The 14,584-nt window shown below is 25.8% G+C and overlaps 1 protein-coding gene across 1 annotated transcript; it reads right to left on the reverse strand.

Moving 5' to 3' along the window:
- Positions 1 to 1,646: 1,646 nt before the first annotated feature.
- On the reverse strand, positions 1,647 to 10,334 carry LOC125878196 (gamma aminobutyrate transaminase 2-like). Its single transcript, XM_049559393.1, has 17 exons — positions 10,202 to 10,334; positions 9,964 to 10,045; positions 9,265 to 9,337; positions 7,354 to 7,451; positions 6,979 to 7,071; positions 6,157 to 6,230; positions 6,030 to 6,068; positions 5,276 to 5,364; positions 5,111 to 5,187; positions 4,323 to 4,397; positions 3,798 to 3,929; positions 3,298 to 3,385; positions 3,107 to 3,185; positions 2,827 to 2,917; positions 2,316 to 2,394; positions 2,091 to 2,206; positions 1,647 to 1,730 (listed from the first exon to the last, which is right to left on the reverse strand). The coding sequence occupies exons 1-17, from the start codon at positions 10,216 to 10,218 to the stop codon at positions 1,656 to 1,658; spliced, it is 1,377 nt and encodes a 458-aa protein (XP_049415350.1). The 5' UTR covers positions 10,219 to 10,334; the 3' UTR covers positions 1,647 to 1,655.
- Between the last annotated feature and the right edge of the window lie 4,250 nt (positions 10,335 to 14,584).

The raw sequence follows: 14,584 nt of genomic DNA on the forward strand, positions 1-14,584 counted from the left end.
ATTATTGTGAATTTCAAACATTCAAGTAGTATTTAAATTAGTTTACATTATTAGAAATGTACTATACTTGTTCTATAATAACAACTATCGAATTCACAACGTATAATATTGAATTCAAATTGTATTACAATTATCTAAGAGGCCTTTGTACTGTAACGATTGGGTGAGTCATTAGTGATAGAAAATGAGGGAGAAAAGGTTGATTTGAAGAGTTATAAATTTCAGGCTAGACTAGGCCTGGACGAAATCTGAGTGAGGTAAGATTTGATCAAGAGATCCGGGGAAAGGATTGGAGAAACATCTAAGTAAAGTCTAATTTCGTTATTGCTAAGACATTAAGGAGTTTGTAGGACTTATCAGAAATGAATTTGGATAAGTAGAACTCTTGATATAGAACTTGACATGAATGGGTTACTTAAGAACGTTAAGGTTCGGAGGTGTGTGGAGAAATGAGCTATTTTTGAAGGATTTTTGAGGTTCTGCCTCGTGCAAGCCGCTGCAGCGAGGGTGCATGCCGCTACGGTGGCCCAAACTAATTCCCTCTAAACCAGAATATATCCCACTATACAATGCCACCACTATAGCGGGATTGGTCGTTAAAAGTACATAAAACAACCAAAAACTGTCCATAATCAACTAAGAACGTTTTGGGAAAGTGCAGAGGCGACATAGGGCGATTTTCATCATAATCATTGGAAAAAGTAAGTTAAAAGGAAAAATTAGAACTTACCTTTACGTCATTGATCCTACTCTACCTTTTGTGAATTTTTGAGGCAAAGTTTTAAATTTGACTCATCAAGAGAGAGAGCTTTCATTTCCAGCCTATATGACAATTATGATTGCGACTAGATGGAGATGTTAGTGGTTGTTCCCACTTAGAGGTGGACTCATGTATGCCCTTGAGGGTGCGCGTGCACCCGTTAACTTTAGAAAATTATGTTTATATATATTATTAGGCTTGCTAGTTTAGACGATGAATTTCTTTACGCGAGGGACTGGGTTTGAATCTCATTTGCTATTTTTCTTTTTTTTTGCGATGACTAGTTTCGTACTTGTGACCTCATGGTGCAAAGTGAAATTTAAAATCATCACTCCATAAAGCAAACTTTATTTAAAGGAGTCATTTAATTTATATTTATACATCAATACAGTAATTTATATTTTTATCTTTAATAAAATTATCATACGAATCGATATTTGGTAATATATACTTTAACTAATGTGCATTAACCGTTGATGCACATGTCGTCTTCAAATCCTGGATTCGCCTCGATGCCCACTTGAGACATAGTTTCAAACACTAACATCCACTCCAGAAGTATTCACACCAAAGACAATTTCCATACTTTCTTGGACTATTATTTTTACCTAGGTTGTAAGTTTTTTTCCTTACGAGTTGTGAATTAGTACCACGATTTGTGGACACAATCGTGGAACTCATATGCTCATTATTTATCAGCGTTTCAATGTCACATAATAGGAATTTAAGTATTTTAAGCATTCTTTTTATGAAAAGCAATACGATATTATTCGATTTATTACGATTGACAACCATCCAAAACAAACTACAATAAGACACAGTTTTATTGAAACTAAAAATGATCCTTTTTCCTCTCTTTTCTTTCTTAGGATCATCAACCTTTTGCCATGACTTTTTACTTCTTCATAGCCTTAAGTTCTTCTACTCTCTTCTCAGTGTCCTTCAATGCTTTCTTATATATGCTTATCATCTGTAAAAAAATAAAAAAATAAAATGATAATGAATTTAATTGTATTTCAATTTATATGAAACGAATGTCTATTCTAATTAAGTATGACTTGGTGTAAATATTCGGTTCAAATAAAAGAGTTCGTAATTTATTTACTTCCACAACTTCATAGGCAAACAAAAAGAGGAATCGCTAGATATTGTTTATTCAAAACAATAATAATAACAACATATCTAGTGTAGTTTGCATAAAGTACGCAGATCTTATTACTATACTTTATACAAATAGAGAAGTTATTTTTTGACCCTCGACACAAGGCATATTGCATACTCAAAAAATATCTTAAAATATTTCTAATAAATAAAAAGTGATTTTTATTACCTCATCAAGTTCTTCAAGAGTCATGCTGAATGGAGGAGCCATATTTACGTGATCACCAGAAAAACTTACCAACATTCCATACTTTTGACATTGTGCTCCAAAATATGTACCAACACCTTAATTAACCAAAGAATGAACAATTAAATAATTTGTAAAATATAATTGAACTTTAAATTTTATAACTTAATTTGAAAAAGCAACAAGAAAAAAAGAAAAAAAACTTACCCCAATCATATGGAAATGGATCATTAGGAGATTTGTTATTTACAAAGTCCGTAGAAAGTACCAAACCGGTTCCCCTTATCTGTATAAAAAAAAAAAGAGTGAATAACAATATTAGGTTAAGTTTTATGCATTAATAGTACAGAAGATATTTATCTAATCAAATCAATTAGGGATGAAGCATATTCTTGCATGAGGGGAGTCAAATCGTAAAACTCTTTTCTTGGTAAATTATACTATATAGATAGGTTAATATGTTTTTTATGTATACATACTACATATTGAATATTTACTTTTTTATATTTTAATTTTTCTAATGAAAATTTTGATTCCAACATAACATAAAAGTTAAAAGTTAATTGCAGGTAAATACTATTTAATAGCGTTGAATCATTGATGATAAGGGCTAACACAAAATAAATGATAAATAATCTGTTATAGAAAATTAAGATATCAATAATAATAAGTAAAACATCGATGTATATAACTTAAATGTATAAAAAGTGTATTTTACCTCCCCAATAATGGGACTATCGGCAAATGCTTTCAAGCCTTCTTGGAACTTTGATGATAGTTTGTTCACTACCTCAAGAATATTTCTTTCTCTGAAAAAAATAATTATTATTTTAATATTTTAATAATATCAACGATATAAAAAATATTCAAAACAATCAAATCATAAGTGGAATAAGACCTTGATAATGTATATTACAGTTCAATGGAAATTTATTTTCGAAAAAAGTTTAAATTATAACATATTTTTTATATAAATCAATAGAAAAAAAGTTACATACTTATAGATTTTTAGGGCTTCCAACGCAACCGCGCACGCAACAGGATGCCCAGAATAAGTAAATCCATGGCAAAAAACACCTAGTTGCAAAAAAAACAATTATTATATAAATAAATGAACACAAAAAAATATAATAAAATTAAAAAAATTAGGTTAACAAAATATACAATCACACTAATATAGTATACTCACCAATTTTGTTGCTTTCAGAAAGTATGACATTGGAAATTTCAGGGCTTACAAGCACAGCACCAATTGGTACATATCCACCAGAAAGAGCCTAAAAACAGTTAAGAGAGACAAATGTAAAAAAATTCAAAAGCTGAAGTGATCTGATTACATAAATATTATCGATGTTATTGGTGCACGTTTTTAACTCGAGTTTAAGTTTATGTACTAACAATATAAACAAATGATACATAATCATACTAAGTAGCTTATTAGATAAGTACATATACATCTCTTAATAATAAGTATTAATTGGTAATTTAGTAAAATGGATAACTAATCTGTTATCACAAAAGTATTTTCACTATTAGGATATTCAATTTATGTCCCTAATTAATTTGATTACTTAAAAATATTATTATGTATTTCGTTATAACATATTTAAAATATACTGATTATGTAAAAAGATAATTAATATTATCAGTGTGTATAAATTAAATTCAAGCTATAGTTGTTTAACTTACCTTTGCCAAAGAGACAAGATCAGGTTTAATGTTGTACTTATCACAGCCAAACATTGTCCCAAGTCTTCCAAATCCACATATCACCTCATCCGCGATAAAGAGAATGTCATACTTCTTTAAAACAACTTGGATCTAAAAATAAATAAGAAGGAGTTATTTTTGTCAATTCAAATCAATATTTTTTAAAAAGTTAAAATGAATATTAAATAATTAAAATGCTCTTATAGTTATTTACAAAGATATAATGTAGGAAGTATTTTACAAGAAAAATGAGACGAAGAAGGAGTTAGAATTTTAATTTGGGCATGGAAATAGAAAGCAGTACCATTTCCCAAAAAAAATGTTATTTTTATATATTTAGTAATATTGTAACTTTAAAATGTCTATCTCATCCTCAATGAGATGAATAATAATTTCATAAATATATTTATAACATATTTTTGAAATTTTCTTTTTTTTACTTAAACTTCATATTTAATTAAATATCATTACATAAATTGAGATAGAGACGGTAATAAACCGAACCTTATCAAAATAGGTAGCCGGAGGAACTATGACACCTGCTCCTCCCATGACTGGTTCCGCAATGAAAGCAGCCACCTGATCAATAAGTAATAAAGCAATAAGATAAAATATCTATGAGCGGATTTAGAGAGTTGGGTATGAATTCACGTAAATTCAATTAAAAAATTTACTTAAATTTTATATATATACTAAAAATTTTACTAATTTTGAATGCTTGAATGGATATGAGGACATACTAAAAGAGAGAAGAAAGAAATTAGGAACAAAAATATGTAGGGTAAGGTGCAGGCGTTATGTGGGAAGCAAAACTAAAATAGTTTGGAAATAAGAAGCAAGGATGAGCATAGATGACAGTGATGAAGAGGTTGACGGTGGTACATTTGAGGAGAGATAGATAGAGCTAGGTAGGACGATTAGTAGGTAGTAAAGCATTGTCTTTCTTAACAGTTATAGGGCAGCATTCTAGTTTGGAGCATCTATCTGTAATCTTATCAATATTATTACAATTACGTTAGTATTTTCATATTCTTCGATATCATTACTACTGTATTTCTCCTATTTTGATTATCTCTAATATTAATTCCGTCGGTATTTTTCTTCTTCAATATTTTTATCATAAATTTTACTCTTCCATTTCTTTTTCAAACTATTTTCTAAAAAATGATTTTCTTGATTGAGGGTCTATAGTTTCTTGACCTCACAAAAGTAAAGATAAGATTTGCGCATACCTTACTTTACGCTAGAAAAACAAACATTATAATAAGTTAATAAAAGTATATGGAAATTACTGTTTCAGGCCCTTCTTTGAGTATAAGATTTTCCAAATTATTTGCCAACCTAGTTGAGAACTCCTCTTCTGTCTCACCTGACATACATATTATATTTTAGACCATATAATATAAGATCAATATTATATCTTATACAATAAGAAGAGAAAATAAATAAAAGTATACCAGGCAAGTGATTGCTCCAATAATGAGGGCACTGAGTGTGCAAAATACGTGGAGGTGGCAAATCAAATTTTTGATGTAGTACAGGAAGCCTAAAAAAAAAAGTTGAATGAGATTGGGTTAACTATGAACGGATTAAAATAAATTGAATTTAACATGTTTAAAAGTTATTTGAGTTGAAATTAACGGTGGAGATTTTTTACTCATGAGGTTCAAAATATTATAGCTGATGAAAATTGAATATTGAATGCTGGGGTGGTGCATTTCAATGTCCTAGACTACAGAGTTGAGTTAACATTGTGCCTATTATTTAAGATATTTTAAAAAATTATATATATATATAATATACCTTATACATGATACTATTTTGTATCGAAAGGATTTAGATAAGTACCTTTTTGATTCTTTAGATCCTCTAATGATTAAAATAGATTGAGTTAAAAGGTACTACATAATCTATCTAAATTTAAATAGATAAAAAGAATTATATTTTCACCCGAAAATTTTCACTCCTGTTGAAAACAAATATTACCATTTTTATACGATGTTTTCTTTTTCAATCTACTTTAGAAAAATGATAAATTTTATATATTTGAAAACTCTTTAATTTTAATTTATTTATAAAAAAAAATGATCATGATTTGTTTAAAATTATAATTTTTTTAAAAATTGAATATATAAAAAAATATTTTTTTTAATTTAAATTTTATGTTTAATCAAATATCGCTATAGAAAATAAAAATCAACAGTATATTACCCAGAGAGACCAGCAGTCAGGTAAGTGGAACCATGGTATCTGTTTGAAGAATATTGTGTCAGCCAAATTAAATTAAAAACAAAAAAGCATATTAAAAAAATAAATTAAAAAAAAAAGAAAAGATTACGAGTTTCCTTGAGCAATAATTTTCTTTTTGTTTGGCCTTCCAAGGGCATTGTTGTAATACCACACCAACTTCACCTACAGATATATAATTAACATGTAAAGTCAAAAGGTTACTTATTTAATAATAATTAAAATAAATAATAAATATCATGTCATAACAAATCAAATTACATAATATTCTAACTCGAAAAAATTACGCGAAATGACAAATATCTAAAGTATATTATGTAACATAGCTATAATTTCGATTATTTTTAATCCGTAGCTATAATTTCGTGAAATTTTGCTATTCGGTTTTCTAATTGTATAAATCATAATTTGTATAATTCGGTCCTTGATTGTATAAATTCAGAATTTGAATAATTCGATTTTTTATTGTAAAAATTCAGAATTTGTGTAGCTTACACTAGTTATTTGAATATGATTTATGAAAAATTCATAGTAAATTATCTTGTTTGTATATTGGCAAGAGAAATATATAAACGGAATTCTCAAAAATTCCTAAATGTATAAATATAGATTTGTATATACTTACCCAATGGGCAAGCGAAATATACAAACCACAACCTTCATTTGTATATACTTACCCTATTTGTATAGTTGCAAGCGAAATATACAAATTGACAAGTGAAATATACAAACAACAACCTCCATAGCAAATGGACAAATGAAATATACAAACGAATAAGCGAAATATACAAACAACAATCTCCATAGCAGACAGAACTATAGTTATAAAGCACAATTATCGAAACATAACTATAGAGTCTTATTATATTTATTATCTTTGCTATTTCTAAAATTTTCTCGATGATTAACAAACCTGAGTGTCATTAGCTTCTGATCCACTATTTGTGAAAAAAACTTTTGCCATTTTTTTTGCAGTAAACATATCTAGGAGCTCCTTTGCAAGATCCTGTATATATATCAAAAAAAAAATTAATTAATTAATCAATAAGTAATCTTCTCCTTCTATCCAAAATAATTATCACATTTTGCTCCTCAAGAATCAAACTGATTAAATTATTATAATTTAATTAAATCGAATTTATTCAATATTTTAAACTTAAAATGTTCGTAGAAATTGATACAATTTAATTCTCGAGAAGCAAAATAAATATTTTTGAGATGGAAGGAGTAATACTAATAATAAATTAATTGCCAAATTATTGAACTAAAAATTTGCTCATATATATACCAGAGAAGGTTTTGTGGTACGATTCCAAAATGAATGGTAAAATGGCAACGTGTTGAGTTGTTTATTTGCAGCTTCAATAAGACGAGCCTCACTCCCTCCTACAATAATTCAGATTCGTTTCGCATAAGATTCATTAAAATGAAAAAACTCTTATTGTAAAGAGTTTTTACCTTTTTCAAATTTAAATTCGAAATATCTAAATAAAAATGAAGGATTTTTATTCATTATCACGTCATATTCTTATGTCGTGAAAGTCATCTTCTAAGTATAATGTATAAAAATATTATTTACACAATTAATTAGTATATAACATAATTAAATTAAGAATTTCACAAGCTTTAAGGATTCATCAAAAGATAGCTTTCAACATGTGGGAATCAAAGTGAGCATGAAAGAATTTATTTTATTTTATTTTTTAAAAAAAAAGTCATTTTCTAGCAATCAAATTAAAGATTAATTAAAAGAGAAAAATGTTTTATTTTCATATATTTTTCTCTTACTTTAATTTAAATAATTTTTAAATTTTATTAAATGTTGGATATTGAGTTAAAGTTGTTTTCTGTCAAACACACCATAAGTATAATTGTTGAAAAGATTTATTAGGTTGGTCCACCCATGTAGAATGAGGTGCTAATTAACTCAGGCCCAATATATATCAGTTTAGTTATTTTAATTTATGTGATACACATGAAATTTGAAGAGTCAATTAAATTTTTAAATATTTTTATTGTTGATTATTTTTATTATATTTTTAACGTACTTTTCAAATAATATATATGACATATGTGATATTTTGAGAGTTAATTAAATTTTGATATATTTATAAAAATACTATAAGTACGTAATTTTTAAATAATATATGTTATGCCTCTTGTCCTAAATTATGTGACACGTGTTAAATTTTGAGAGTTGATCAAATTTTTAATATGTTTTTAAATACTTTAAGTTGTGATTACTGATACTCTTAACGTAATTTTCAAATAATATGTTACTCGCTTTATCCCAATTTATATGGCACATGTGAAATTTTGAGGATTAATCACATTTTAATATGTTTTCAAAATTTTTAAATTATTAATTATTGTGATTTACGGTACTCTTAATGTAATTTTTAAATAATATAAGTTACTTTCCTAGTCTCAATTATATGCAGTACGGGTGAAATTTTGAGTGTTGATCAAATTTATATATTTTAAGTTGATTCTTACTACTATTTTTGTAAATACATAACATATAGAAAGAAAAATATTAAAATACAAATAAATTTAAACAGATAAAATACAATATATAAATAGAGAGATTTAAAAAAAAGGACAAATCGATCGCTCCCAACATTCACACTTATAATGTACAGTAGTATTATGGGTATTGTAAAAGTAAAAATATTTTATATTAATACGACAATTAGGGTTAGCTATTCAAAATAAATAAAAATATGCTCAGCATCTTTTGAGAATATCTAGATTGTGACAACCAATAAATGCTCTTGCATTGCGATTTCGTTTATTTTTAGTTGTTATGATCTTCTTTTTTAGAATCAAATAATAAAAATTTTGATTAACATTTTACGATATATTTTTTATCACATTGATATACAAAAAGTTGCATTTTATAATACTTTTCGTATAATTTTTGAATATCTAAATTTTTTGTTTAAAATATCGAATTAATATAATCTAATTTAACTTTAAAAATTAGTCAAATTAACTTTTGAAAAGCGCAATATAACAACTAAAAATATATGAAAGGAGTATAAATTTGCTTCCACAAATTAAAGAAAAACCCCATAAATCAAAAGAGAAAACAGAATCAAATGAAAGACATAACTAGCCAATAGGAAAAAATAATTCATAAGAATGGCATCTATGTATTATAAATAAATATTTAGAGTGTAACCAAAAAAATAAGTACCTAATGATGTGCACCATAAACCAGATAAAGAATCAAGATACTTCTTCCCATTTATATCATAGACATAAGAACCCTATAACAAAAATTACACAAATGTTAAAACATATATAAAGGAATTGAAATTTCTCAAGTAAATAATCAACAAAATTTAAGTTATATACATCATCATTACGTATTATAAAAAATTCTTACATGTTATGATATATAATTTATCATATTTTTAAAATTATAAATAACCAACAATGTGTTAGGATTGAAATTATCAAAGCATAATATATAAGTTGATAATTACGAATTATCATGACGATAAATCAGATGACAAAAAATAATTACACTAAAAGACATATTATTTAATATGATTTGATCAAGTGACCTATATATTATGAAATCAATATAAAATCTATTAGAAAAATAATCCCCTCCTAAACAAGATACTTAAACAACTACATAGTAAATGTTATTGTATTTTTGTATGAGAACAACCTAATATGAAAGAGACTTATGTTTTTTTCCAGAAAAATTAAAAAAATAATTACGAAAACGCTTTTATTCTTCTACTACAATAAGAAAATCAGAGCAAAACCAAACACAATGTACACAAAAAAATTTAAAAAAAATTACAAATATAACACTTAAAAAAAATAAAATATTATACTAACAATGCATATAACTTAAAGCTTCGTGACGAAAATATCTAACCTCAGCCTTTTCTATAACTAAAGGTCCCATATCAATTTGCCATCCCGCAGTAAAGGGTGCCAACATATCATGTCCCATAAATCTGCAAATTAAATGTGAACATATTTTGATTACTTGTTATAACATTTTTCGTACTAAAATAACTGAACTTTATCCAATACAACGATAATATTACGAAATGTTATTATAATAAATTAGAAAATTTTCCCCTCATATTAGAATGATTGATGTACTTTACCCATTAACCTCTCCCATTACTTCAAGCTTTTTTGAATATTATGACTATATAATTAGCCAAATTTTGGAGAAAAATGATAAGAAGAAAAAAGGATGAAGAAAGAAAAGAGATAAAGAGATAGGTAGAGGGTAAAAGTATATATAAAGAAAAAATTGTGAGTGACCATTGATTAGTTAAACTTAAATTTAATATTGATAGAATATTATATTATTTTTGTCTGTTTAATTATAGTAATAAGTAGGAAAAGTTACTCAACTTGATAAATGTCAAAATTGTATTTACTATGCACAACTTGTGTTTTAATTAAAAAACTATGAAATGTTATAATTTCTTTTTTTCCCACTAATTTAATACTTATCGGATCATAGTTACATTTTGAGTTTTGTAGCAAATGCACGATACAAACAAAGCTAATATACATACTACATACAGTTTTTTTCGTGACTTCTCCGTTGATAGTTGATACAATATACGCTAATATAATTGATTTAAAAAGGGGATGGATATGGTAAGCTTTAGACTACCTCCAACTCAATATCAATTCTTACATAAAAAAAAATTGGCGTAAAACTTGGTGTTTTGGGATTCCAACGCAACACTATTATTTACACTTTTTAGTGTGTTGATAATATTACATCAAATTTAGTGCGATACTATTATCAACATCAAATCATTTTTTTATTATTTTGTATTATTATTTATATCATAAAAAACTATTAATTCAACATAAAATAAATTATAAGTCTTTAATCAAGTCTCTAATATACCTAGTCATTTTTATGTATATCTTTATAATATAAGTTTTAAATCATAAATTTGGCGTATACTTTTTATAACTTAATTTGTCTATATATTATTTTGGGATAAGGCATAAGTACCTTCCTAGACTACGACTGAAATCTCAGAACTAGGGTCCTATTATCATATTCTTTTACTCAATGAAAAAATCTTTTTGACGTAAAATGCAATTATAGTGGAATTCCCTCCGTTTAAATAATGTAAAAATTTAGAAAAAAAACTCTAATAAAATAGTTATACTTCAATGCAAACATAAAATTCGGATAAAAAATAGCTCTATTTAAATTTATGTATGAATTTGTAAATGCTTAAATCTCCTGGATTATTGTTCCTTGATTTTGTATTTATAAAAGTTTGAATTAACCCAATAAATCACGTCTTGATTTTAAAATTTTAGCAAAAATTTAAACCCCATAAATTATTCGCTAATTTTGAACTTTAAAAAAAATTGAAAATCACAAAACTTTTCTTTAAAAAATTACTTCATATTTTAGTTGAGGGTATTTTATTTTATTCTTTTAAAATACTTTTGATCTATGGAGTATTCCACTCGAACCCAATACATCTAATTAAGAATGAATAAATACTTATTATTCCACGTAACTAATAAGGTATAAGACTATAAGTTAGTGAGAATCAAATGAAACCCTAATAAGCCCCTCACCCCAGCCCCCCACCCTTATTTTTTTAATTATTCATGCATGTGATTAGTTTTAAGACAGCAGGCCATGTCTTGAGCCGCATGCACATGATCGAGGACGATAAGTCCAAAGAATCTTATCATATTTTTTTATTTGGTTTAAGTTATACGCAGTTCCTTAAAGCTATTCATAGATTTCACTTAGATACCTTAATTTAGCCTTGTCTTATTGAACACTTTATATATATTCAAAAGTAATTTCAACTAGACACAAAAAACTGACATGGCAAAAAACATATCACCCTCCTTAAGCGCGTAGAACAATCAAAAATAATATATTTTTCTCTATTATTTCCGATGAAAATAATATTCTAGCAAAGTTATTGATTTTTTTTTTTGACAGAAGTTCATTATTTTTTCATGTAATTGTGATAAATAATTATTAGAGAAAAGAAGATGTATACAACGAGTGAAAGGTTTAATGCAATTAGAATGAAAGGTGATTAAAGGGTTAACTTAGATGGATAGCAATAATGTATTATTGACGTCGGTGAGAAGAATAAGATTCGATAGAGAAAAAGAAATGAGTGGAGGCTATGTTTTAGTGGTGGTTGAGGTGCTACGACAATGTGGAATTGGAAATAAGTATACAAATATATTTACATTTTAAAAAAAAAAATTGTCAAAATAAATAAAAAAATATAAATTTTTATCGTAGTTTTATAAAACACCTCCTATATTCATATGAATTTCTTTTTTGATTTATAGCTATTTTTGGACTTTGGATAATATTTTATTGATGGAAATCTGTATCTTGAGGGAATACATAGCATCTAGTTTTCCTTTGCTTATATTAATTGTTGATGCTATTGAAAATAGCTGTTTTAAATTATTTTATCTATTTTATTTTATTTGGATTCTATAGAAAAATAGATTTTTTGTTTTATTTGTTCAGACCATTTTAGCAAATAAAAAAGTATATATTATACTTTTTCTATATTATTCTTAAGATAATATTAAATAATTACATAAAGTAATAGCAGTCAAATTTATAATCTTAAAGCATTATTAATAATGTTAGTTCAATTAAATACATTTTAGTTAAAATTTTCTTAAGGAACGTATCAGGTCAGCACATACAAAATAATATGAAATATAGACAGAGTACTTGTTAATGTACAAAATTAAAACAAAACTAATAAAAAAAAATTTTTTTAAAAAGTGTGAATAAGTTGTAAAGTTTCAAAAAAAGAAAATAAAATAAAGAACAAATTAATAATTTTTAAAAAATTATTTAAAATTTCTAAATGACGTATAGAAAAATGAACAATTAATATAATAAGAAGAATGGAGTAATTAATTATGTGCCTCAATTTTGATACCCATAATCCCATATCACATCTTCCTTGTGCAGTGAAGTTTAATAACTTATGAATAGTACACTTTGCTGTAGAACATATATATATTTTTTTAATTTATGTGATACATTTCGTTTTTTTTGAAAGTCAAGCAATTTAAATTTGATTTGAAATTTGTGTATGAAATCTTCAATTTTTTTAAAAATAAAATTTATATATTTGTAAACTACGTAAAAAGTACTATAAGTCATAAAATTAACAATTCAAAACATTTAAAAGATATATGAAAAATTTACGATCAAAGATAGATTTTCTTGAATCTCATAATCCGAAATGTCCACGCTCAGCCCTATAATTATTTATATTTGAACTAACAATATACTCCCTCCGTCTACTTTTAATTGTTTATGTTGCGCTTTTCGAAAGTTAATTTGGCTAATTTTCAAAGTGAAATTAGATTACATTAATTCGATATTGTAAATAAAAATTTTAGATATTCAAAAATTATATGAAAAGTACTATAAATTGTAAATTTTTGCATATTAATATGATGAAAAAATATTTATCAAAGTACTTATCGCTTGACTCTAAAAAGAAAATCATGACAATTGAAAGTAGATGAAGATAGTATTTTTAAATTAAATTTCGGGAAGCCAAATCTCTTTCGACCCATTATTATAGAATAGAGAGCTCTTCATTTTTTTATTCTTCGTTTTCAGATCTATATAAAATGTTGTATAACAATGTGATAGTTTTTTATAAAAAAAAATTCAAATTATAAACAGTATATGCCTTAGACTTTCATAATAAAAGGCACTGTTTTTTCTTTAAAAAAAAATAGAGTATGTTATTTTATTCTTTTTAATCCTATCCAAATGGAAAAATCAAGAAAATATTATTTTATTTTCTTACCTTCGCTTTGCAAATATTCACATTATTTATTTATTTTAACTCCTTTTGCATTTGATCTCTTTTTTTAAATATTTAATAAGGTAGAGCAATTTTTTGTCAAAAAATATGAATTAATAGTCGAACAATGTTGATTACAAATTCTTTTTCGGTTTCCTCTTAAATTTTCAATCATTACATTAAACCTCTATATTACAAGTAGGATATGCCAAGTTATCTAATTCTTGAATCAGATTTTATGATTTTAGTTCTTATCTTTATTTAAAATTTATCAATTTATTATTTATAAAATTATGTTAACAATTCATATAATAATTATTTCAGTAAAAGAATATATATATAGAATATATATTAAATTAATAAAATCTTAACCCAAAACAATTACTCCGACCCTTTGTTTCTTCCGTGTGTTCTCATTAATGCATGCCTCCTCATTTATCTTATTTCGTGCTGATTATTCGTAGAATTGTCGATATGGGCTGATTCATTCCGTCCGAATTAGCTTATACTTATAAATTTTGAAATTTGACGGGTCAAGTCGAGCTGCATATAGACTGTGGATTGTGTCAGGTCAGCTTTATTTTTTTAAGAATATATTTTTTTATAATTTTTAAATTAAATTATAATTTAAAAATATTAATTTAAATATGGACAAGATATCTTCATTTTCATCTACAG

The sequence above is a fragment of the Solanum stenotomum genome, chromosome 10 (genome assembly GCF_019186545.1).
Source record: "Solanum stenotomum isolate F172 chromosome 10, ASM1918654v1, whole genome shotgun sequence".
NCBI classification, from domain to species: Eukaryota; Viridiplantae; Streptophyta; class Magnoliopsida; order Solanales; family Solanaceae; genus Solanum; species Solanum stenotomum.

Coding starts and splice junctions, on each gene's coding strand:
- LOC125878196 (XM_049559393.1), bottom strand. Junction 7,452..9,264: donor TTTATGGTGCACATCATTAG/GTACTTATTTTT, acceptor GAATTATTGTAG/GAGGGAGTGAGGCTCGTCTT. Junction 6,069..6,156: donor ATTATTGCTCAAGGAAACTC/GTAATCTTTTCT, acceptor TTCTTCAAACAG/ATACCATGGTTCCACTTACC.